The sequence below is a fragment of the Cinclus cinclus genome, chromosome 3 (assembly GCF_963662255.1).
Source record: "Cinclus cinclus chromosome 3, bCinCin1.1, whole genome shotgun sequence".
Classification (NCBI taxonomy): domain Eukaryota; kingdom Metazoa; phylum Chordata; class Aves; order Passeriformes; family Cinclidae; genus Cinclus; species Cinclus cinclus.
In genome coordinates, this window is record NC_085048.1 from 2,184,339 (window position 1) to 2,209,459 (window position 25,121).

Genomic DNA, 25,121 nt, shown 5'->3' on the forward strand with positions numbered 1-25,121 from the left:
TACCACCCCCTTCTCCCACCCTGCATGCTCATTTATGTTCTGTGCCGCTGTGCACTGAAATTCCCTTCTCCCACAGACCTAGAGGTGCTGTTCTGTATTCCCAGGGGATCACAAAGATCTTTTTTGTGTCCTCTCCCTGGCACAGTTTCTCCAGTTCCACAGGTATTTCTGTCAGCCTGCCTGCCTGGCAGTGACCCCCTGAGCCCCCTGTGTCTCTCAGTCATCCATCATCACCTCCAGCTCAGCTCCTCTGCCCACATTTGCATCCTCAGGCCATTAGAAAGAAGCAGCACAAGAGATTATGGGATGGGATATTCGTGATCTTCAAAAGCCAGACTTGCTGCAAAGGCACCTCTTTATTTTTGTGCTGTACAGAAGAAGCTGAAGCTGAATCTGGAGCAATTCCTTCAGTTCTTTTCTTTCCCTAGGTTGGGATTAGGAAAAGGTTTTTCCCCCAGAGGGTGCTGGGACACTGGAACATCTCCCCAGGGAACGGGGACATTCCCAAAGCTGCCAGAGCTCCAGGAGAGTTTGGACAGTGCTCTCAGGGATGCACAGGGTGGGATTGTTGGAGTTTCTGTGCAGGGCCAGGGGCTGGATCAATGATCCCTGTGGATCTCTCCACCTCAGGATATTCCATGATCTCCTGGGACTGCTGACAGCAGTGAAGAAGCCCCATTTCCCTACGGATACAGCTGCAAGGAATTTGTAAAACCTCTCCAACCAGGGAGGTGCATTAGCAATACAGCTGATTTGTCCCATTGAAAGTAGAGAATAATCTTATTATATTACACAGATCCACTGGTCATGGAAACCCTGGGCTGCTCTCCAATGCAAGCATGGAAGCATCACATATTCCTCTTATTTTTTAAAAAAACAAAGCATTAATAGCATTTCCTCCCCTATTAAAAATCACTGAGATCATGACCGGGTTGACTTTCCATAGTAAGCCATAAAATAAACTAAAATCTCATTAAAAAGATGTCTCCGTAGTTTAAAACTTGATTCCTAGACAAATCATCCACGACTGATCTTGAACAGTAAAGGAGTGGGAACAGGTGGTTAGACTAGAGGCAGGAAATTAGGCCTCCTTTCCCCTCTCAGCTCTCACTGATTCACTGAGGATTCAAGAAGGTGTGAAAGGCTCTCACTGCAATTGTAAGAGCACCTATTTGCATCCTTCCATACCCAAATACCTTTAAAGAAAGTCACCACCTTCATTTTAATTCTCTACAGTTCATAGATGAGGAGCTTTGTACAGTTCCAGCCTCAACACCAAGCAAAAGGCAACATGAAAATGCAAAATGAATCCCCAATCGAGATAAAATATTTTAAAACTGCTTCGTTCTTATTTGTGCTATACATGCCAGAGATTACTTTTAAAAACATTCAAGTGTTAGTAGATTTATTTTTGCTATATCTAATATTTTACTGTATTTCTCTTATGCCAAAACAACTTCCAGTATACCTGGGATGTTCTTGTTTGAGTTGAGCTGTAGCAAACAAAATACCTGGATTCATCCACCAAAAAAAAAAATTTGTTCAGGGATTTTAGGGTTTGTTTTGAGGAAGATATTCTTTAAAATGTTTGCCTGCATGGCAAGAGGTGAGGAAAAGTCTGAGTTACTAAGTGATGAGCTTCCAGAACTCCAGGAAAAGGAAGAGAGTGAGAGCAGAGCCAGCATGGACAGAATGGACTCTCAGAAACTTTCACACAAGATCTGGCTCCAGATCAATCTTCACAGCAGTTTGTTAAACCTTCAAAATTTACTCTAGAGGGAAATATTCCTTTATAAAACAAACTACAGCCTCACGAATGAAGGAGATTTTATGATTTACAATGGGATCCTCTATTTCTGGTAGCTTTTTTCAAAAGACAGAAGTGTTTTTTCAGTCAGCTTGACTGCGCATCAACTTCTGCTCAGAGCACAGGAGCCATATCTGGAGCAGGTGGGAGCTTTGCAGCCCAACATCCAAAAAGAAAAAAAGGAGATCCAATTCTTCCATGACATGCTGAATAGATAAGAATGAACAAAAGCAACAGACCCAAGTACATCAGAAAAGATGGTAAAAGGTGACACAAGTTGGGGCGAGGGGTGGGAGGGAGGGGATATGAAATAAGGAATTAAAAATAGAATTACATTTTCCTCCTGGCAATACACAAACACTAAGTGCCCTTCATAAATTTCACCATTGTTGCTGTGAGTTGGAGGCCCATAAATCACCCTGGGAGTGGAGCTGGCACTTGTAGAAAGCCGAGTGGGCTGAGTGTGTGTCAATAAGTTCCAGCAGCTCCACTATCCCTGGGCAGGATGGAGGGGAAATGGATCACGAGGCTTTGCTGTGCCTAAAAGCTTGATTTGCTCTGCAACAAGTTTTATAAAACAGCTCTCTGCCAGCAAGCCCAGCAGCACTCACCAATATTGGATTTTGTGGGTGATTTAATGCTTTACCTGCTGTGCTAAGGGGGAGCTCTGCCTGCCCTTCTTCTCATCTCTAACAGGGAACAGGGACTTCAGCAGCTTTGGCATCTGAGGCACAAAGGACTTGACAGGATTCAGGTAGGAAGCAGCCAGGCTACCAATACCTGTTAGAAAAAAAATATATTAATACATGAAAACAGTTATTCTTTGGATAAAGAGAAACAAAGGACAAACCCAAAGCTGACCCAAAACCCTTGATAAAAAAATTTCAAAAACTTCTTTTTAGTTTAAGACCACTTCCGTGGGTAAAGAATTAGCCAAGGGAAAGCACTCTCTGATTTTCTGTGACACTCAGGAGGTGCAGTGACTTCACCCCACATTCAGGAAGTTCCCTGAGCTTTAGGAGAGCCCTTACCTGGATCAGGAGTTTTCTGAGCTGAAGAAGAGCCCTTACCTGCATCAGGAGAATGGTTTTGCTGCCCAGAGCCAGGCAGGGAGGTACGAGATGGGCTAATGCCTCTACTGGAGTTTGTGGCACCTTGGGACACATCTTGCTGACTCTCCCATCGACCCTAGAGCAGGAAAAAAAAGGATGTTTTTCCAAGTTAGCACAATAGCAGGAGCACAGCAATCTTGACACACCCTGCACAGCCCCTCTGCCAAGCTCAGAGTGCCAGAGCTGAGTAAAGACCCCTCCCCAGAAGTGCTTTTAGTTGGCAGACCCAGCCTGCAAAGATGAGCACCCTCAGCCTACAGGCACAGAAAAAGTTTATTTCTAGACCTCTTGGCTGTAATATTTCACTCACTCGTGCTGCTGTGTTTTGGAAGTTGAGGACGTTACAACCAAGTGAAAATATTTTTGCACTGTTTGCCCTAAATTCCTGAATATTTTGTGTATCTACTCAGGAGCAGACACAGGAAGCAGCACCAGGAAAAAGGGTGAGGACAGAGCTTTAAGCAAGATAAGAAATACAAGACCTAAAGGCTGGATGTTTGTGCCTGGAGTCAGAGAAAGGAGGAGTTGACCACATCAAGAGGAAGCAACTGAGGCACCGCAGAGTTTTCTGACAGCCTGGGAAAGAGAAAGCTGCAATATCCAAGCTGTGGACAGCAGGAGCCACAAAAAAGATTAGGGTTAGGGTTTTGAAGATGAAACGAGATTATTTTCAGCCCTACAAGAGCCTGATGCAGATGAGGAAGACACAGTGACAGAGAAGAGAGCAGCTCCTTTGCCCTCCCAAGATCCCAGGATTCTCTGATTGGGTTTTCCCATGGATCCCCCACACCATTCTGCACACGAGGGGTGATTTTTCTTGCTTTTACAAAGGTCCACTGTGGTTTTGGAACTTTCCTCTCAAACTCACAGCTAGAACCTGGCTCAGTGACAAAGCCTCTTGGCTTTGTCAGGCCACTATTTCACATCACTGTCTGAGCATCAAGAATCTACGTGTCAAAGTCCATTTTTTACTAATTCTCTCATCTTGCTAGGTACAAGAATTTAGAAATTCATCTGCAATGATTACTCCAAATGACTGGCCAGGGTGTGTCTCAGTTGGAAATTTCATGTGGATGCAGGACAGGGCTTGGTTTTGCTTCACCAAACTGAGCGTGCAGAGCTGGAAGGGAAACCACAATTCCATCGGGTTGTCCCAAAAACATCTGAGGGAGGCACACATGCAAAAGAACTGCCAGAACAGTTCCTTCTCATTTACCTAATTTACAGGAGACCTGAAGGCAACTCAATACCCATTTATGAGTCCATGGGTCAAAACAGTCCAGTGTCAGGGTCCTGTAGGAAAGTGTTGTCCTGTTCAGGTGACAAAATGCCCTCAAGACGAGCTTGCAAAGCTTCAACTTTCCACAACCAGAGGTTGCAAGGACAGGATGGTGCAGCCAAACTGATAAAAACTGAAGTCTAATCCTATTTTTTTTTGTAAAGAGTTTTGCTACGGCTGGTGAAAAATCTGGATTTTATTGTACACCTGACTTTTGCTTGTGTTTTAAAAGATGTAACAGGAAGAGAAATACTTTCACTGTAAAATGGTGCAGGAGTTACAAGGGATGGAAGGACCTGCTGTATCCCAGACCTTAAATTTCATGTATTTTTTCCTGGAGGAAGAGGGGGAAACTGTGCTTTTTCAACAAGCTCCCCAATGTTGGAGGAAAGGATTTAATCTGACCTTGAACATAAAAATGACAGGTAGCCAAACTAATCTTAACCGGAACTTGAAGTCATGAATGTTTCACAAATAATAAATAAGCCAGGATAGGAGGAATAGATTTCTCCAATGGGCTGAAGGTCACAGTGAGCAGCCCAGGGCAAGAATCATTTCCACTTGGATCTATAAGTCAGTCCCAGGGAAGCTCTCCTGCTTTGAATAGCAAGTAACCTCACTTGGGCAGAGCAGGATGTGTCCTCAGCCCTCCTGCTCCAGGTACAGACTGTGCTCCAGCTGGGAAGATAAATTTGGGATAACTGATGGATATCTGAGGTCACTGAGGCATCCTGAAAGTCAAGCTGATGGAGGCCAGGCTGGGAGCAGCAGGGGTTTGTTTATTTTTGAGGACTTTGGTGTTTAAGCCCTTCTCGAAAACTTTCTGCTCTGCCCATGTCCTAAACCTCCAACTCCAGCATTACCTTTGACCTGCAGCTCATTGATGTCTTACACACATCCAAGGGTCACACCTGAGGCTGGAAAATTCCACCAAATGTTTCCATGAAACCATCTTTCCTATTCCTCATCCCCAAACTCTCTCTATTTTCTTTTTTTTTTTTGCTTTTGTGTTTCTATTAGTGCAGATTTCTCTCAGTTGGCCTTATCATGCAGAGATCAGAAAAAAAACAGAATAATAGAAGACTCAAACTAAACAGCATAAGACTCAGAATAATCTTGAAATACTGGTTTTGCTGTCTCCTGGCCTAGTCTGCCATCAGCCTGGTAGATGTTGGCACTGCATTGGGAAAAAGAGCTACAGAAAAGTGAAGACCATCTGAAAGCTTCATTTGTGGGGAATATAAAGCCTGATTAGTGATCCTTTTGGATCTTGAGATAGTGATCCACTTAAAGACAAATGGATCAAGATGATACATCTCCAGCCAAGCCCAAGTGCTTCTGGAGACCACAGAAAAAGAAGAAACAGAAAGGATATTACAAATTCTGAGTATTGCAGCTTACTAGAACAGGGACTCCGTGCAGGTAAAGAGCAACTAAATTTTCTGAGTCATGATCTGTTGAGTCAGAAGTGCCCTTCACTGACTGTTCCAAGAGAAAAATTATTTCAGGCAAATATCTTGACTTTCTAGCCCCGTTTGGGGAATGCTGAAAAAAATGGAGTAGGTAAGAAGCAGCAGAACACTTTCAGAATATTCATCCTACACAGAAAGAATGACAGAGCATCTGGTGACTTCTTCTGTAGGAAAAGGCTTTCTTCTTAGCATCTTTCAGAAATTTTGCTTCAGCCTTGATACTATGGATGCTAAATTTTCCAAATAATTTTAAGTGTTTTGCCAGGCTAAATGAAGTGAAGGTCCTCAGAGCAGGAATGAGAAAAACATTTGTGTGGCTTTTTATTTAAGGCGTGTTGGGTTTCTGAATGACACTTGCTTTGGACAGAGTGCAGAGATCATGGTTTTAGCCTGAAGGTCAGATTTGTGACCCTCAACTCTGAGATGACAACAAACCATGAAAATTAGGTTAATCAGGGCAATGGGTGAAGAAACATTTGGAAAAGAAAATACTGGTGACAACTGGGAGTGTCAACTACTGTGCAGAGAGAAAGGGTTAATTCATGAGTTACTTCACTAAGATGGATTTAAAGATAACCCATGCCAATCTCACTAAAATAAAAATAACTATTAACTCTATTAACTTGATGAAGTTCCCAAGTTTCCCATCTGAATGTCATCCAGCACTCTCCCAATGTGCATTCACCAACTGCACCACTACGAATTTTAAGTCTATTATTATAATTATTATTATTATTATTATTATTTGAGTGCTGTGAATTTTTTCTCTCTCAAGAAGGGTGGTGAGAGAAAGAGAGGAAGCTTATAAATCATTTGCCCAGAGGAGTCATCTTTTCATGAATATATTTGCTCTCTGCCAAGTGACCAAACAGAGGTCAAGTGATTTAATTTGACAAATCAAAGTAGCCACCAGAAGAATGCACATCCCTTAATGTGTTTTAATGCAGAGCTGTTTATAAAATGGTTTATTTTTATAACACCTTCTCCTTCTTCTCCTCTGCCTTCCCTTCTTTCACACATCATCCATGAAAAACCCCAGGGAATTTATTTCATGCACAAAACCTTTAGGGCAGGTAGGGATGACCACTACCTAAGTCATCAGGAGGTTTTACCTGACAAATCTTTCCTTGAAGTTGATAGACCATTAAAATGCAGCCACTGGGTAAGAGAAATGAATAGTTCTTGTGTTTTATTATTTCAGCAGTTAAGAAAAGGTGACCATGGCGCACTGGAATACAAACAAACAGCTGGGACACACAGCTGGGACAGAAGGCACTTGTTCTCATGAACAGCAGGATTATTCAAGTTCAATCTCCACAGTATCAATTTGCTGAAAAAAAACTCTGGTGCCCAGAAAAACCTGAAGGTTGAATGGCACCATCTTCTCTTACTTGGATTTTGAGCTACAAATACTGGGCCTATGGGAAAGGGAGGACAACTGTCCAAGACAAAATGTTTCTTGTCAGAGGTGTTTTAAGAGCAACTCATGATATATTTCATCAATATGTGATTCAGTCTGATCTGTGTAACACCTCCGAGGTGCCTTCCATTCATTGTGCCACATCCAGTTTAGTCAACTCAATTTTTAAATTCAGGGTCCAACTGAATTAAATTTCCAACAAAAGCCCCCTTTGAACATGAAAATTCACCCCCTGTATCTGATATCAAGACTAAGACACTCAATAACCCTGCATCACCTGATGTGCAAGGAGAAATCAAACTTATCTTCGCTCTCCCCTAATCACATCTGCAGTGGTAACAGGAGTAAAATTTTACTTTTTCTTGTTTAAGCAAGCAGACAGAACCTAGAGGTGAGGCCACGTGCAGCCCTGCTGACAAGATGAAAGTCCATAAAACTCTTCTGAAGTAAACTCAGAAATTAAAAATTCCCAGTGGTGACTTAAAATATTTCCCAGGAATGCACAGCTCAGTGTGAGAGTCACTCTCTCAGTGCTGTCAGCACACTGGGATATTCTTTAAGGTGTTTTTCTCCCAGATGTGCCAATCCCACACCTCTGCTCCAGTCCTGGAGAAGGACTTTTCCAGCTCTTCAGGAGGATGTGACTAACCATCCATGTTTTCACTACCAAAGTCTGCAAGATGAATCCATGCCCTAACTCTTAAAATTCTGAGCTGATGCTGTCGTAGTTGCATTGACACCATCTTTAATTCTTATTTCAACTCATCATCTCATATAATACTTATGTTTAATTAATATTCCTTTTAAAAGAAAACAAACAAAAAACAACCAAAGAAACAAAAAAAACCCCAACAACAACAAAAACAAAAAACAACAACCAAAAAAAAAAAAAAAAAAAAACCACAAAAAAAAACTAGGGAAATGAGCCCTGGAGAATGGAGCAGCATCCACATTCCAAACTTTACCAGCACAGATGGTGCTTGACATAGAGGAATGAGACTCAGGAGCTCTTTCCACAAAGCTAAAAATCCAGGGTAAAGGTAGCAGGGATGCAAGGAATAACAACTGGAGAGAGAAATAAAGTAATGGAATAAAAGTTAAGGAGAGGAATATTCTGGAATGTGCCAAAGGCTTCCACAAATATTCTGCACCCACTTTGGGTGCTGTTACTGTCCTGTGACTGCTACTTCCTGTGATACATTAAATCATTTCTTTGGGATTGGCTTATTATAATAAACAACATCCAATTCCTGGTAAAATAACAATAAAGTAACAGTCCATGACTGCTGGAGAAGACTTCTTTGCCAGCAAATCTCTCACCAAGGGACAAAGGAATCCAGCTCAACCAAAACTCTGCCTGTCAAGCTGTTCTCAGGTGCTTCATGCTAAAATGGACAGGGCTGATCTCACCAGTGAACTTTGGGATGTCCATGTGCTACAGGGACATTTAAGGATTTGTTAAATATTTCACTGGTATTCCAAAAGCTTTTGCTCACTTTCCTATTGAAACTGGATCATTGCATGACAGAATAGTGTGGGTTGGGAGGGCTGCAAGATCACCTAAATTCCAGGGACACTCCCACTAAGCCAGGCTGTGCCAAGCCCAGCCCAAGGTGGCCCAGAACCAGAGATCCATTCAAAACAAGGAATTCCCAGCTGGGGAGGTTGCACCTCCATGTCCTGAGGAACAAGTGCCTTGGATTGAAGCTCACTGCAAGCAAGGGAAGCAGCTCCACCACTTCAGCTCCACATTCCTGCAGCACAGAGTTCTCTGCCAGCAGCTACAGCCACAGCCAAGAGCTGCAAAACCTCATGCAAACCACTGCCAGTAATTCCAGTTAACCAAAGCTTGGGAAAAGGGGTCAATCCTCTGACAGCACTAACACAAAACTAAGGAAAAGCGTGTTTTCCATTGGCCCAGTTATTCTGAAGTTGTTTTTTACAGAAATCAAGAGTTGTTCACACCGAACTATAAGAGCCATAGAGCCTGAGCAAGATTTGAGAGACAGTCTCAACTCCAGGCTAATATTCACTGGCAGGTATTTAGATATTTGCTTGTTTTCATGTCTATTTTTTTTTTTCAGCTGAGGGGGGGTTATTTCTGAGATGACTTCAACCTGTCCAAAAATCGGTGAGAAATGGCACTAAACAGCTCCAGCTCTGTAAGAACCCATCAGATGCACCCAAGGAGAAAGTTCTCTGCTTTGTACCCGTTCACGCTGCATTAATGACAGGATTTCAATGGAAAAACTCGTTTGCACTGTGCTATGCAAATGAGGCACCACCAGCAGCATCTTCAAAGCAGGAAATAAAAGCGTGTGAGTGAGCAAAATCAACTTTATAGTGAGATAAAATTATTATCCCACTCATTAGGTGGACCTAATGCATTACCTCTGCTGGCACCTTTGGACTCTGAAACATGCAATGAGAGAAATCATTGAGGGGAAAGGGAGGAGAAAAACAGAAATTACTGAGAATCCTAATCTTTAATTTTTGCTTTAAAAACCTGACAATACTGAAACACCCCAGAGTTCTCTCCAAACAGAACTTGCTACAAACACTTTATCACCTGCACATATTTTAGCATTCTCTCCATAGAACAGATGTAGCAGATTTAGCAACCAGTGCTGGAGCACTACATCAAAATTCTATTATTCTGTGCAACTGCATTATGCATTAAAATGCCTTGTCACCATCAGATTCTCCCCCTCAAAATGACTCCATGCTTGTTGGGCAGAATATCTATCAGGAGGAGATCCTTCAGTTGATCTAGGATTTGGAAAATAAGCTTAAAATTGATTTTTCACCTTTTAAAGAAATGCTTTGGGTCTATACTGGTCTTTTTAAGAAGTCAAATGGGCTGAATTATCACCCACCACAAGTTTAGGACCACTGGGAGGTCAGGGACCTTCTTCAGAGCCTTTCCTCTTTCCAGAGGTGGACTTGAACTGACATACAGACCCAGATCTCTTCCTTTCTCTCAGAATTTTGCCTTCCTCCCAGGTGAAAGCTCTGGAAGAGCTCTTAAGCTGGACAATGCTCCTGAGCATCCCACAGGGGCTGGGACAAGACCTGGGAACTTCCCCAGAGAGGTCCAGAGCAGCACATCCAAACCTATTTCCAACCCAAGAACCCAGGAGCACATGGAGTGGCCCATTATGCAAAGATATTTCCCATTTATGCTCCTAATCACTGGTAGAGTAATTTCCTTTTTTTTTCTCAGTTTCCCCAGGAGATCTGCAGATACTCACCCTGTTACTGCTCAGGTTGTAAGGGGGGGCTAAATCCTGGCGGCTTGCAGAAAGCTGGAAGAGTTAAAAGAAGCAGAATTATTTCTTAACAAGAACTTTAAAAAATTCATAACTATGCCTCTTGACTGGAAAGGCTGAAAAGAAACAGTTTTGTAGTTAAAGCAGAATCAAAATCCAAAAAAACCAAAGGTGAGAATTTAATTCTTGACCTGGAGGAGCCAGAATTTGACAGTGGTTTGATTACCAGCACAATCAAATTATTCCTTTCCAAATTTTGGGCAGCAGAAGTCTCATTTTTCTTATGCACAACACTGGTACAAAGCTTAAGTTCAGCATATACATGTTTTCAAATCTTCTAAAGAAAAAGAGAAAAAAGAAAACCTCTTCAGCTTGGAAAGGAAATGAAAAATCTCCAGTATTCAGAAAAAAAAAAAAAAAAAAGGAACGGAGGGGTCAAAAAGGAGGAAATTCATTGCTCTATTCTATGACTCCAGGACCAGAGAATGCAGAGTGGAGCTGCTGGAGGTGGCAGCAGGGAAAACTCACCCGATTCACGTTGGGGGAGCTCAGGCTCCTACGGTACAGCTTTCCTTTCCCCATCAGCTGCTCCTTTACAGCAACTTCCTGGCAGTCACAGAGAGCAAAACAAAGAAAATAAATGTATTTGGCAAGAATTAAAGCTGTGTTTGTCTCAGGATAGCTTTGTCTATACAAGATGTTTCTAAGCTGCCTTGTGGCACAGGCTGCTGTGTGCAAAGTTTACATGGCTAAAAATTATGAATGGATAAATTTTAACATCTGGTATTTTGCTGATTGGCACGTGTAGGATTTTGCAGCTAGTCTTGATTCTAGGAGATGACAAAGATGCAAAGAACTAAGTCTCTCTTTCCTAGCTGAGCTCCTATTTTAATCCTTTAAACTAATTATAAATGACAGGAAACTTGCTTTCAGTATTTAAAGTGCATCACACTTCCCCGTGAATTTATAGTGGGCAAGCACAAGCTCCAGCTTGTTTTGCGTAACTTTTCTCTTTGTGCTTGCATAATTTATATCCAGGAGAACAATTTTCAATAAATGCTTTTCCCTCCTGTATTTTTCCTGGTAAACAGATCAAGTTATAGTAGTTAAAATTAACCCAATCAATGTCTTCTCTTTATTGGCAGGACAGCTTTGGTGAATTCAAAGCAGAATGTGGGCAAAATGGCAAAAATTATACTGGCAACTGCAGAAACTACTGCTAAAGCTTCAGAAAGCAAAAGTTAAGGCCACACAACTCCTTTTTCCTGAAGGAGAACGAGCATGAACAGCCTTTAAGCCAAACCAAGCACCCCAGAACTGTGCCCTGAGCACAGAACTCCCAGCCCCATCCGTGCTGGAGCTGAGAGAGGACGTCTCTGCTTCCCTGGATCTTTGCCACAGGCGCACTCTGGGAGGCTGAGGTGTGCACTGGGATGGTTTTGGGGGTTGCTTGGTAGTTTGTGTGCACTCAGCAGGACGTTTGGATTGCACACGCTGCTCTCAGGGCACTCCCTGCTGCAGCCCTGCAGCCAGACCTGGCGCAGCCGGTCCAGGGTGAGGATGTTCTCCACGGCCAGGACGCTCCGCAGGTACTTCTCAATGTAGGCTTCAGAGTCAGCTGAAGCTGCATCTTCAACGTTTGCTGCCATCCTGGCCAGTGCCTCCCGCTCCTCAGCTCCTTGAGCATCCTGGGGAGGCAAAAAGAGAGGGCAGCATTTTAAAATAAACCCGGAATCTCCCACACCACTCCCGGAGAAAAAGCATTTTTAAATCACACGGCACCGGTTCGTTCTTAAGCTCGGGGGAAGATGAGAATCATGGAATAGTCTGGGTTGGAAGAGACCCTAAAATTCATCCCATTCCACCCCCTGCCATGGGCAGGAATACTTTCCACCAGCCCAGGTTGCTCCAAGCCCTGTCCAACCTGGCCTTAGACACCTCCATGGCTGGGGAGTCCAGAACCTCTCTGGGCAATCACTGCCTCACCACCCTTGGAGAAAAGGATTTCCTCCTACTTTCTATTCTAAATTTTTTCCTGATATCTGTTCTAAATTTCTTCCTAACCATCTACTGTAAATTTCTTCCTAATACCCAATCTAAGAGTCTGATCCAAATAAACACCTTGTGCCGTGCAACCTGCACAGGTGCTCCTGCCACTGTCACAGACATCTCAAGCTGTACGTGGGTATTGTTTTGAGGCTTTTTGGGCTCTTTCTGAGAGTCTCACAGCAAGACAGTGCCATTAATTAGCAAAAGGGCTGCATTCAGATATTTCATAATTAAACAGTGCTCGAGCACATTTGGGGAGTTATCTAACCTGAGAGGAAAACAAAATTTCAAGTGAGTTGCAAGAAGAAAAAAAGTAGAACATTGCTTGAGAAGCATTTCAACACAGACAGCAAAATTCAGCAGAACATGAAAGAGCCAGGCAGCAATCAGAGTTTTGGCTCTTCATGCGTTAATGTTTTCACAAGTGCTCTGATAGAGCATCTCTTTGGAAGGAAAGGATTAGCATCTATCTGGGAATATGCTCAGGAATCAGGAGATGCATAAAGACATTACTGAGAAAAAGGCACTTTGTTATTTTTTTTCGACAGATTCTCCTGCTCCCTGCAGCAGGCACTTCACCTGCCCATTTTTCCTCCCTCTTTTTCACCCCCTCTCTCTTCCAACTGCCTCTTCAAGGTCCTGAGCAAATAGATGCTCACTCAACAAAATACACAGTGACACTGATAAGGCAGAGGTTGCTGCTAAGTCACAGCGTGTAAAGGAATAGGCTCCATCTTTTACAAAGCACAGTTTATGCTGGCAACAGCAAGAGCCAGCATGCTCAAAGTGATGGGGGAAAGCACAAAATTAGAGGCTCTTGGCCAATTAGAGAAACTCTGATTTCTTATTCACCTCTGGAATGTTGGAGACTATCTCAAAAGTGACACCACAGCCAGGGATGGAACTCCGGGGGGACATTCTTCGGAGGAAACTCTGTGCAAAACCCTGTAGGGGAGGAAGCACGAGGAAAATGTGGATTAACAGGTTCCAGCTGAATTAAACATGAGGAGAACATGGATTAACAGATTCCAGCTGAAATAAATACAGTTCACAATGAAAGAAGCCCAAACTCCAAAGTCTAACCGACAAATATGTAAGAGCCAAAGATTTCAACTTGGAAAAAAGAATTTGCTTGCTTATTGTGGCTACAGAGAAGGATTCACCCCCTTTCTTGCAAGGTGACTGTTTCACCAAGCATCAGCTGCTTTTAGAGGTGTTTTTTTTTTTTCCTGACAGAGCCCTAGGTGACTTGTCTTGAATATTGACAAGTACAGACATTAAATTCTTGACCAAAGAGATCGTTATGAAGAATGATTTAAGGGGCATGGTCATTGTTTATGCTGACTTGGCGCCTTGCAGGGTTAAGAACTGGACTGTTGAATTAATGCAGAGATGAGTCATTCAAAGATGCTGCTGAGACAAACTCCCAGGAAAGGTTATTGACGGGGGTTTTCAGAAAAACATCAAGAAAGCCAAAGATTCTGTGTCGAATGAAAGTAAAAAACAGCATTGACTAAATCTGTAGAAAACAGAATTGATGAAGACTTCACCCAATTGTGATTATTGGCACGTTCAATTGATCTGTTCAGTACAGTCTCCCATTCCATATGACAAAAAATTCCCTGTTCTCCCCTTGCTGAGAAAAAGCTTCTGCCTGATGGAAGCAGCAAGAACTGGGGTTCTACTTCCAGCACTGGGAGTTGCCCACAGGGCTTCTGGGTGTGACCACACCTCTTCTCTTTGCTCTTGCTTCAGATTTTAACTACAGATGTGCAACCAGAATAACAATCCAGGCTTTCTGCTTTGTCATTATCACTGCCAGGGGAGGCTGGATTCTCAGACAGTGCTGAACAAACTCCTTCCTCCCCCATCGTTGTCAGGATTTATATTATTTTCAGGGCATGATGCTGCAAATGGAATGACAACTTCACTGCCTGCCATTTATCAAACACCCTGCTCTCACCTACACATTACAGTAAGAGCACCAGCTGGAAAACATAAAGGACCAAGAGTGATTAACTCTGGTGAATTAACACAAGGGATCTCTCCTCCAACTACTCCTGGTTGATTTCTAAATACCTGGAGGTGTAAATACAAATGGCTAGCAGCAATGTGTGAACTTAATACAGGGCTAGGGAAATACAGAAGTTCCTTTATGCAAAATACAAACTCCGAGCTCACGAGAAATTAACTCTTCTTCTTTTACCAGGGAGAAAGCACTTAGGGGCTAAGAGAAAAATTAATTTCTCATATATAGATGCCCTAAAAAACGAGCCGTGTCATCATCCACAACACAAGGGATACCACAAAAACAACTTGGCAGCTCAAAGCCTCGCTGCACCGGTGCTTCCACCCAGGCTGAGACGGGGGGAGAGAAGAGGGAATCCAGGTCCTGGGGAGTGGGAAGGGCTGCAGGATCTGTACCTGTCTGCCATAAACGTTGACACAGATGCGCTTACGCAGCACCAGCTGCATCTCTGCAGGGTGGCTGAGCTGGACAGTGGCTCTGACAATCAGGTAAACCCTCTCCTCTGCCGCCGTCCCCTTGCTGAGCTGGATGCAGTCGTGGACCGTGGAGTCCCATGAGGCTTCTGCTTTCACCTGCAAAAGGTGGGGGGGGGGGGGGAAATGAATGTATCCTCTAATAAGCATAATTAGGTGTATAATTAACTGTAATTAATTAAGCATAATTAGCAAAAATACATAATACATAAATTCTGAGAGTCGGCTTCTCCGTTTCGCTCCCTGGGAAGAAAAATTCCCTGCACTTTAGAAGAGGCCATTTAAAAATCAAGATCAGTTTGCCAAATGAAGATGTTGGGATTAAAAATGCCAACTTGCTCAAACTCTGGAACATTTCCTCTCAAAAAAAGATCTTTGAATACCCAGGATCATTGCAAATAAATTATAAAATATGCAGAAGTGCAGGACCATTTGGTCTAATTTATTAAGATAAACCAGAGAGCAACAGAGATTGCAGTGGAAATCTTCCATCACACCACAAAAGTTCTCATGACTCTATTTGAGAAATAACTTCACTGAAGCCTTTATAGCAATACAGCAAAAGCTGGAATTTTTCTTCTTGAATCTTAAAATGTAAGTATTACTGAAGATTTAAATGGTTTATTTTCAAGCCATAAGCAAAACCTGGTAGCCAAATTTCCACCCTCTAAATATAAATCAGGACAAAAAAAAAGATCCCTAAGAGAACTACCAGGAATAAAGCTCCTCTGAGAAACAAAGAAGTTTCAGAGAAAGGAGCAAAGCTTTAAGGAACAAAAAAATGTCAGAGATTCTAAACCTAACAGTAGAAATTATAAACCAACATTTGTAAAGTTGTGAAACTATGAGTTATGTGGCCAAATGGAGGATAATGAGTATAACAGTGCAGAGGTAAAAATGTTAACAATCAAGATTGTTTGGTTTTTCAGATGGGGCTTTTGCACTCTGATTTGCTCAAGGGTTTTGCTTTGTTAAACACAAACTGAATCTCAGGCTTTTGGAATGCCTGGATTTGGATGAAGGGAGATCCTCGAGTTTTACTCTTTTCCAAATCATGGTTATACTCCTTGTGAACATTCCTTGAAAACACAGTTGCTCACAGGAGAAACAACTGCTGTATATCATTTCCATGACATATTTGATGTATTATTTTCACATGTGCACATATAAAAAAGAACAATTACAAGACTAAAATTCCCTGGTCTGCAGCTTCCTTTACCTCACTGTCGTGATGCTTCACAATCTGCAGCTCAAAGAATTCCTCCTCCTCCTCTGCCACCAGAGTAGCATCCCAACCTCCTGCTTCTGGGTCATCCAGGTTATCCTGGGAACTGAAGTCATCAGCTGCAAACAGGAGGGGATGTGGAAGGTGAGGAAACACAAAGCAGTCACCCTTTTTAAAAAACATCAGCAAATCATGAATTCACATTTTCAGCCCCAGCTCCACAGCTTAGCTACTTATACTACACCTACAAAACCAAAGCTGCATTGTTCCACTAAAAAAAAAAAATCCCATTTTTACACAGAAAGTGTGCACAAAGATTTAGGGACACAGACTCAAATGTGCAGGAATCTCCCCCTGTGGCAAACACCCCTTCCTTGCCCACAGCTGGATTTTCAGCACTGAGCATTAAAGATGTGGTGCTGTTGAAGTAAGCTGCTAGTTGAACAGGAGAAAACACAGTACTTTTAGATCATGATTAAAGAAACCCTTAATCTGGGTTTTGAGCAGCTCAGCCTGTCCTGGCTGGAGTCCCTCCCCGAAAATTATTAACCAGCTCCTCTCTGAAGCCACTGGATCCATGGATGTGCAGTCCCAGGTGGACAAACCACCAGTGTCAGATGATTGCAGCCCAAGTCTCCTCACAACAGGCTGAGTGTCACCTCCCCTTCTCCCCTGACACTTCTCATCCAAATGTTAACCCTCTTTTAAACATCCCATCAAGGATTTATTTAACTGATTGCTCCCTGGATTGCTTTGGGGCTGTCACCTTCCTGGTTCCAACTTCCCATCTTTGGCAGGAGCATGTGACAAATACATTGTTCAAACTGGATCTTGCTTTGGGATGCACAGAGACATGGGATCATTAAAACCTATGGTTCCTTCCATACACAATATATTTTATTTTGAAACATTAAACAGTATGTTTCAGGAAAAATGGGCACTTCTCCAATTAATCCACCGGCCATTCCAGGCTTTTGTTAATTTTAAGAGCTTGCTTCAATTCTGTAGCAACACTGGCTGGACAAAGTTTGTTTTCAAATTACTCTGCCATCTTAAGGACCACTTACCATTCAAGTCAAGGAATATAACAGGAATATGAGTTTCCATACCAGACACAGGAGTCCTAAAATACAAGACAGGGACAATGGTGGCATTTAAAGTAACAGAGATTTACCCAGCACACGTCCCTGATGATCCAAAGCCTCAGGACATTGCATTCAGTCTGCAATTTTTAGCCAGACCATTGATAACCTTGCCAAACCTCTTTATTTTAATTTACTGCTTCAGATTCCAAGAGACTCAAACAAATTAGTATTTCTCTTATATCAGCCCTCTTAGAATCATTATCTTCTTTGACCTCTGCTTTCTGAAGTGTTTTCTCTCTCTTAAATGCTAATAGCAAAATTAAGTTTATTTACTCTGACACACACATTCACGAAATGCAACCCCCCCCTACTTTAGTGATGGCAGGGAAAATGGGGAATCAGAAAAGTCAGTCTCACATTTTTTAAATTAACACTGACGCTGCCACTCCACACATTTACTACTCTTTCATACAAAACAAATATTGAGGAGCCAAAACTGATGAATTTATAGTCAACAAGAGCAGGCTGGAGTCTCATGTAATATATAAAGTGCTTGAATCATACTGAACACTTCCTCTGGTGCAAACCAGATTCTTCCTGGAGCAAGTTTACATCGATGTGAAAGTTGGTGTGTTTCCAACAAGAACTTGGTATTTTTTAGGCTTTAGAAGCTCTGACAAACCTCAGCTTAAAACTCCATGACACTCAATTCCATCAATAAATACTGTTAGAGGTTTGCTCAAAGAAGATACTCAGGAAGTTGTAAGCAACTGAAGATGAGTTTGAGGTGACACAACCCTGAATCCTTATCTGCAGTTGTTGCTCACAGCTGATCCAGTCTCAGTCTAGTGCTCTCTACTATTTTTAATGTTCAGAAAATTACATGGAACACTTGCTGACTAAACAGTTTGTTCTCAAACCAGGAATGCAACAAAATGCTCCTGGAGATGCAGTTTTATGATGAGAGGGCAGCCTTTTAAGTGAATGAACTAGGTAGTTAACATATTAGCTAATTTTTTTAAATGGTGAGTGCAGTGGTAATAAATATTGATTCCTTTTTTCAGAAGGTTATAATTACACCCTGATCAATAACAGCATCGTTTACCAAACAGCATTTCTGGGTTTCAGAGACACAACCTGATAAAATAATTTAAGCAAGAGGCCTAATTTTAACAACTTTGCTCATGCAGGGTACAGAGGCCAGACAGAGGAGAGGAAAAAAAATTGGCCGCAGTCAAAAGCCAGGAATGGGCTGTGGATCATTTTTACATCCCTCCTCTGGGAATGAATGTTCCTACCACTCTGCTGGAGCTCCAGGGATCCCACTGCCAGCAGAAGGAACCATCACAGCATTCCTTTCTTCTGTGAGGGTCAGCCTCATCTCCAAAAGCTGAGCCTCCCGATCTGCGTCGTCCTCTGTTTTATCTGCAAGCAGGATGTGAGTCAGGAGAGCAGAGCAGCTCTGAGTGCCTCTGGCACGTGGCAGTGACTTTGGAGCACCCGTGACAGAATAAACCCTGCTCTGCTCACAATCCAGCACACAAAGAAACACCCCAAAACAACAAACTAATTCATAGAGGATTCTCCAGCTTTAACTTCACCCCCAAAAAAGCAAATTACTGCTGAGTCCAGAGATGCAGCTTTCCATGAACACCTCTTCTAAATTTGACAATGTATCATGATAAAAAGTGTGAGCACATCTCTCAACCTTTTACTGTCGTTACCTTTAACAGCATTTTCCTTACCAGGCTTCCCCACGAGTTTCTGCAGCTGCTGATCAAGGTACTCCTGACGCTTTGTTAAGGCACAGAGCCACTTCCGACGGAGCCTCTCCAAGTCCCTGTCCTAAAAAGAGGGGGGAAAAATATTAAATATTAGTATTAAATAAATTTAATTAAATTTATTAAATATCGCCCGAGGAAAGCCATGGTTTCCTGATTGTGGTTTACATATTTTCTCAACCCTTCTGCTCATCCTACACCCAAGCACAAGATGAGAAGACACATCCAAACCCTTCAACTTTCCACATCTTATTTGAAGCATTTTGCTTGCCAACTCTTTGGGGCTTTTTTTTTTCTGTACTACCCAGGTGAAGAAAACCTTCATTTTATACAATTTTATACTCTAAAACTCACTAAGCATTGGAGCTGGAAACCCCAGTCCTCACCAATCCCCTCAGTGTTTAGCAGCCTCATGTCAGGAATCCATCCCACTGTTACGAACGTGCCCTTAATTTTTTTTCAAGAGCTCATGTCCTTTAAAAAACACCCCAAACACCTGAGTATCCTTAAGAACATTCAGTTCCTCCTCCAAAATGCTTTAATATGACAACTTCTGCATTTGTAGGAGAGAATTTTAAATTTTTACCTGATAACTGTCCATTTCATCCTCTTCTTCCTAGGCCAAAACACAAAAAACCATGTCATTATTTAGGGGTTTTTTTGATAGCAGGAAGCACACTGAATGCAAAAGGTATAACCATTTTAAGCAATAATAACAGTCTTACATAAAAATAGAAGTCTGAGTTTAGCAATGGCAGGGTCACAGAATTAAAACACATAGATATCCCAAAGATTTGCTGCTGTCATCTCATCTAAACACCAACCAAAACAATCCAATAATTATAATGGAAAAATTCACAGTAATGTAACTACCAGAAGTTGTAACAATTGAAAGAAAGTGGAATACAAGAAAGAAACAGGAGAAACAGCTTAAAATCTGTTGATCATGGACAGCAAAGAAAAATGCTGTTTTACCTGTAAGACTTAAGTGTGACCTGTTACAGCAAGTACTGAAAAATCAAAGTCTGGTAAAGAATCCTAAAATCCCAGAACTGTTAAGGTTGGAAAAGCCTTTTATTAAGATCATTGAATCCAACCATCAACCAGCAGCACCAGCACTGAACCTCAAATGCCACATCCATGTGTTTCTGGAACATTTCCAGGGATGGGGACTCCACAACTGCCCTGGCCAGCTGTGCCATGGCTGGACAACCCTTTCCATGAAGGAACTGTTCTAAATATCCAACCTGAACCTGCCCTGGCATAATTTAAGGCTGTTCCCTTTTATCTTGACCCTGTTCCCTTGGAGAAATCCCCATCCCACCTGGCTGTCCCCTCCTGTCAAGGAATTCCAGAGAGGAATAGTTCCCCCCTGAGCCTCCTTTTCTCCAGGCTGAGCCCCTTTCCCAGCTCCCTCAGCCATTCCTGGTGCTCCAAACCCTTCCCCAGCTCTGTTCCCTTCCCTGGACATGCTCCAGCCCCTCAGGGTCTCTCCTGTCATGAGGAACTGTCCCCAAAACTGAGATGTGTACAAATGACTGGAGGTAACTTTGCTGCAAAGGAGAAGAACAGTAAAAACATCTACTATAATTATTAAGGAATTAGAACAGCAGTCACACCAGGAGGGACAATGCAGACCTTCAGCCTTTTATTCCCATTATTTTCCAATGGCAGACAGAACTTTTAATTCTCGACCTTCATCCCAAGCAGAGCCACTTGCAAAGAGCACAATGGCCCCTCCTCACAGGGAATGGAAAAGGAATGAAGGCTCCAGCCCTCAAGGAGTTATTACTTATCTAGTTAAGCAATAACGAGCCACCAGAGCCTACTTTTCTACCATAATCATGAAAGCAAAAACTTAGCTAAGCTAAAATTAAAAAGCCATAGAGAAGAAGCATTTCCTCAGTTCAAGGTCTTTAGAAAATCGTTCACATTCCAGAGATACCTGACTTACCTGAGATAAGAGAAATGATAATAAGGGGATTAAAAATCTAGGTGTTGATGTCCAAAGCCTATTGTAACCAACAGGTCTCATAAAATCTGATTTTTAACACCCTTTCCCACGGGGGTTATGAGTGTCAGGTACAACTCACTGGCTTCTCTCTCTCAAGTTGGGTTTAAGTCTTTCTTCTTGACAGAATGTACTATTTTGGGGATTGCCAGCTCTGTGGGATAAGTCTGGAACTTGTCGATGGATCAGGAATTCACTGGGGAATAAATAAAGTGAGGCAGACAGGATGCTCCCCTAGGACAAAACAGGCTGAAAGAGGCACTTGTAGGTTGTGGGTCAAGGAAAAACTGCAAGAATCAATCATTCTGTCCTAGGAGAGAAACTTGCTCCATTCAGGAGTTTCCTGGCTTTATAGGAAGGAAATGTGGGTATCAGGGGCTGATGTAATGGAAAAGCAGAAGGGAGAGCCAGCAGGAGCATAATGGGGAATAACAGGAACAATCTGCCCAGGATGCTGCTGGAAAGGTGGAAAAAAATCCCCTTTTTGTACCCTGGACATACAATGGGAAAGGACTGCCCCAGTTAAGAGACAACAGAAACCCCAAGTACTTCAGAGCTCAAAGGAAAAGTCATCCTGAATAAGCAAAAAAAAAAAAAAAAAAAGAAAAAAGGGGGAGCAGACATGGACTGAATCATATGCTCTCAATAGGGTAAATATTATGGGACATCTCCTACTTTTCCATTTAGATGGCCTTGTCTCAAGCAGGGCAGCAAATCAAATGAGTTCAGGGACTTGTTCTGCTGCACCAGATTTTGGCTTTGCCATCTCCAGGGAGTCACTGAATTCTCATTTATCTGTTGGGGGGCAAAATGTCAAAGTGCACCAGAAACTCACAGGAGCACTGCAAGAAGACAATGCCTAAAAAGAGAGGGGCACACATGAAGTGCAGTGTGTATGAGACTGTCAAACAACTGCCCAGCATCCACTGTGGGCCACAAGTGGTTCATGGAATTCTAACATTTTTAATTGGACACTACTTAAATCTATGCTGCACAGGTTTATTTTAGTTTGAATTTTAAGTCTGAATACTTTAAATTAATTTTCATTTTTAATACTTACTTAATATTGTTTTTCATATCTAATATTTGAAGTAAAATCTACAGGAAAAACCCCTAATGGATTTTAGGAATGTTTACATTTTCTTTTCTTCTTCGTGGTGTATTAAGGCTGTGCTGTTTTCAAAGACAGGGAAAAGAAAACCCCAACCAAAACCATAAGAGACACAAAACATCCCACAAGTGTTATTTCTGCCACGCAAAATAATTCCCTTTATGCTTTCCAGGTCTTGGAAATAGCTGAGAGTAAATATTCAGAGTTTTACCTGATAATTTTGTGACTTGGCATGTTTTATTTGAACACAGCCAATGCCAACAGATAATATGGATTCCTCCATCAGTGGCAAGGTCCCAGATTCCTGCACAGATTTCACTTCAACCTGGATTCGTCGAGATTGCCCCTGTCCAAAAGCACAATTTGAAATGCTTGCTTAAATAAAAATGAACATACAGTCCTGAAAGTTTAATTCCAGAGAGACATCTACTGGCAGCCACTGGCAAGGAATATTATATTTTTCTTTTTGGAAAGAACAAAGTGCTGCAATCCCAATGACCCAGTGTTCAAGAGATCCCCTTCCTGCTGCAAGGATTTGTAGTTACAGGATTTACTAATTTACAGAGAAAAAGAAAAGTTCAGTTTTCAGCAACTCCACAGTTTACTTTTCTGGAGGGTTTTCAAACATTCCCTTACAGGATTTTATTTTTAACACTTCTGAAGGCAGAAAATGGGATCTTCTCCCCAAGAGAAGAATCTTGAGAGATCCAAGAGAGGAGAGCAAATAGTCTAATTTGGGGGCTACTGGAATTTCAGTGAACTTTTCCTGACTCTGCCGTCCTTGGCTGAAAATTCTGACCCACTGATGGCATCAGTGCAGCAAAGCAACAGCTCTTTAGTAAAACTGTAAGGGGGGGGGGGGGAGAGAAGTAAATAAAAAAAAAGAAGATTAAAATAAAAATCAAAGGAGTTGGTGAGGTCAGAGGAGCAGCCTGTATCTAACTTCTACTGATTCCTCGTGTTGTTTGGGCAGCAGCTTATCAATAGCTCACCATTTAAAAATGTGAGCTGCTCAGTTAAGCATTAACAATTTAAAGAAGGTAGAATTCAAAAAGCAAAGGAGTGCATGGCTGAAAGGATCGAATAAAAGGGACCTGTTTAAAAAATAATGAAGTTCAGTGGAGACTGATGTCCCTTCTGCCAGGTGCTGGCACAGGACAGGGCACAGGAAAGAGCAAAAAAGTTACAGGGAGGGCTTGGATCACCTTTCAGCTGAGTTTTGCTCTGTCTCCCACTTTACATCTGTTTTCCACAACATCACATTTTGCACCTGAGCTTGATGCTTCCTTGGCCATCCAAAGCAAAGCTCCCCAGGTGCTGGAACCCTGCCTGTGCCACCTCACCTGCCTGAGCTGGAAGATTCCTCCTGTGCTGACGTCCCTGGCAGGGGTCACCTCGACTGGGCAGTACTCCCCGTTCTCATTGAGCTCCAGGATCTGAACCCACAGCTCCACTTTGCGGGTCACCTCACTCCACCTGCAGAACAAGTCATGGACCTGATTGTTTCTTTTGTTTGCTTGGGGTTGTTCTTTCCAAAGAAAAAGGAATTAAAACATCAAAACATTGAGCTCAGCTTGCAGACTGAAGCAGCAACAACCACTGCAATAAATGCGCCATTTGTGAGCACAAAGGTACCAGCTGTGCAGTGCTTCTAAATTTTCCTGACAGCTGTTTCAGTCAAACATCAGAAACAATCCTTTTCCTGATTACAATGCAAACCCCAGTTCCACATTTAAGGTCTGGTCTCAACTCCTGCCACAAAAGCCCAGGGTTTTGGGGGCAATCAGCTTGAGATGGAAGACAGAAGAAAGAAATATGACATTGTCCCACAAGCTCTCAAGAGTCAGAGCACTTTCCTGACCTTCTTCATGCCACTACCTTCTTCATATCACTCCAGCTCTTCCCAGAGCTTAATAAGAAACAGCCATTTCTGAAGAACTTCCAAATTAAAAGGGATAGAGGTGCTCACTACTCAGCTATCAAACATAACTCATTATTTTAGAGCATCCTTTTCCTCCCTGCCATATTTCCCCGACTTTTATTTTAAATTTCCTTATATGCAGTTTAATAGTCAACATAAGCTTAAGCTGAAAATAAAAAGAGAAGCAACTGCCAATAAATTAAGATGCAGAGCTGCCTTCTAATTGAAGAGGCAAAACAACTCACATTTAAGAAAATGCTACGAGATTACTTTGGGGACAACAAATGGTGCCAGCAAACAAACAACCCCAACCCCCCCCCGCCCTTGCAGTCTGAATTACCACAATATTGCATATTTATCCAAACTGAGGTAATAAGGAATAATAATTTTCCAGTGGAAGCATTACAGGGATGGCAATTCATGGCTAGGACTGAATTGGAGTGGCCTTCCAGTTCAAAATTCTGACTCTTTACCTCAAACCTGCTTCAAAACTGGGCACCTCAGACAGTGTTTGTTTCCCAAATTCTAAACCAAAGATATATTTTGCACACATACCTGTCCCGAAGGCTGCGTGTTTTGGCTTGGATTATTCCCAAATCCCACAGGGCTGGGTTTTTGCGATCACCACTCTGCTTGTGCCCATAAACTTCAATGGCCAAAGCGCCATCATAAAGATGTTCCATGAAGTCTTCAGAAATATTCACAGAAACCTCCTGGAAGGGACAAATCAGTTGGTAACTGTGACTGCAAGACTCAGGCTGGGAGATTTTACTGCCTTGACTTTAATAAAAAGCATTTAGTAAAATCCCCCTGGTTCCCAAGACACAATCCAGGGGACAGGACGTGTTGTCTCAGTCTATAAAATCAGGAGGCAGGTCAAAGGTACGTGATTTCCCAAAGATTAAAGTCTATAAGAAGCTCAAAAATGACCACAGTCTGTTGCAAGACCTGAGTCAATGGCTCAGAAAAAAACCAAAGCCTGTGTTGTAATGTTCAGAATCAGAAAATCAAAACTCATCAGAAGGTGTTACATCCTTTTCACAAATGGTAAGAGGAATAAACTGCTCAGTGTGATGA

At 42.3% G+C, this 25,121-nt stretch overlaps 1 protein-coding gene across 1 annotated transcript in view; it reads right to left on the reverse strand.

Annotated features, from left to right (window-relative positions):
• The window catches only part of KIF13B (kinesin family member 13B), a 118,523-nt gene that overhangs the window by 15,362 nt on the left and 78,040 nt on the right, over nucleotides 1-25,121 (reverse strand). The window contains exons 23-38 of the mRNA XM_062489600.1: nucleotides 24,600-24,757; nucleotides 23,467-23,599; nucleotides 22,335-22,469; nucleotides 19,588-19,617; nucleotides 18,966-19,065; nucleotides 18,519-18,645; nucleotides 17,203-17,258; nucleotides 16,130-16,254; nucleotides 14,833-15,009; nucleotides 13,261-13,353; nucleotides 11,895-12,047; nucleotides 10,888-10,965; nucleotides 10,342-10,395; nucleotides 9,482-9,502; nucleotides 2,878-2,995; nucleotides 2,454-2,587 (exon numbers count right to left, since the gene is read on the reverse strand). Coding sequence (XP_062345584.1) covers nucleotides 2,454-2,587; nucleotides 2,878-2,995; nucleotides 9,482-9,502; nucleotides 10,342-10,395; nucleotides 10,888-10,965; nucleotides 11,895-12,047; nucleotides 13,261-13,353; nucleotides 14,833-15,009; nucleotides 16,130-16,254; nucleotides 17,203-17,258; nucleotides 18,519-18,645; nucleotides 18,966-19,065; nucleotides 19,588-19,617; nucleotides 22,335-22,469; nucleotides 23,467-23,599; nucleotides 24,600-24,757 — 1,692 coding nt within the window. The remainder of the gene's footprint in view (nucleotides 1-2,453; nucleotides 2,588-2,877; nucleotides 2,996-9,481; nucleotides 9,503-10,341; nucleotides 10,396-10,887; nucleotides 10,966-11,894; nucleotides 12,048-13,260; nucleotides 13,354-14,832; nucleotides 15,010-16,129; nucleotides 16,255-17,202; nucleotides 17,259-18,518; nucleotides 18,646-18,965; nucleotides 19,066-19,587; nucleotides 19,618-22,334; nucleotides 22,470-23,466; nucleotides 23,600-24,599; nucleotides 24,758-25,121) is intronic.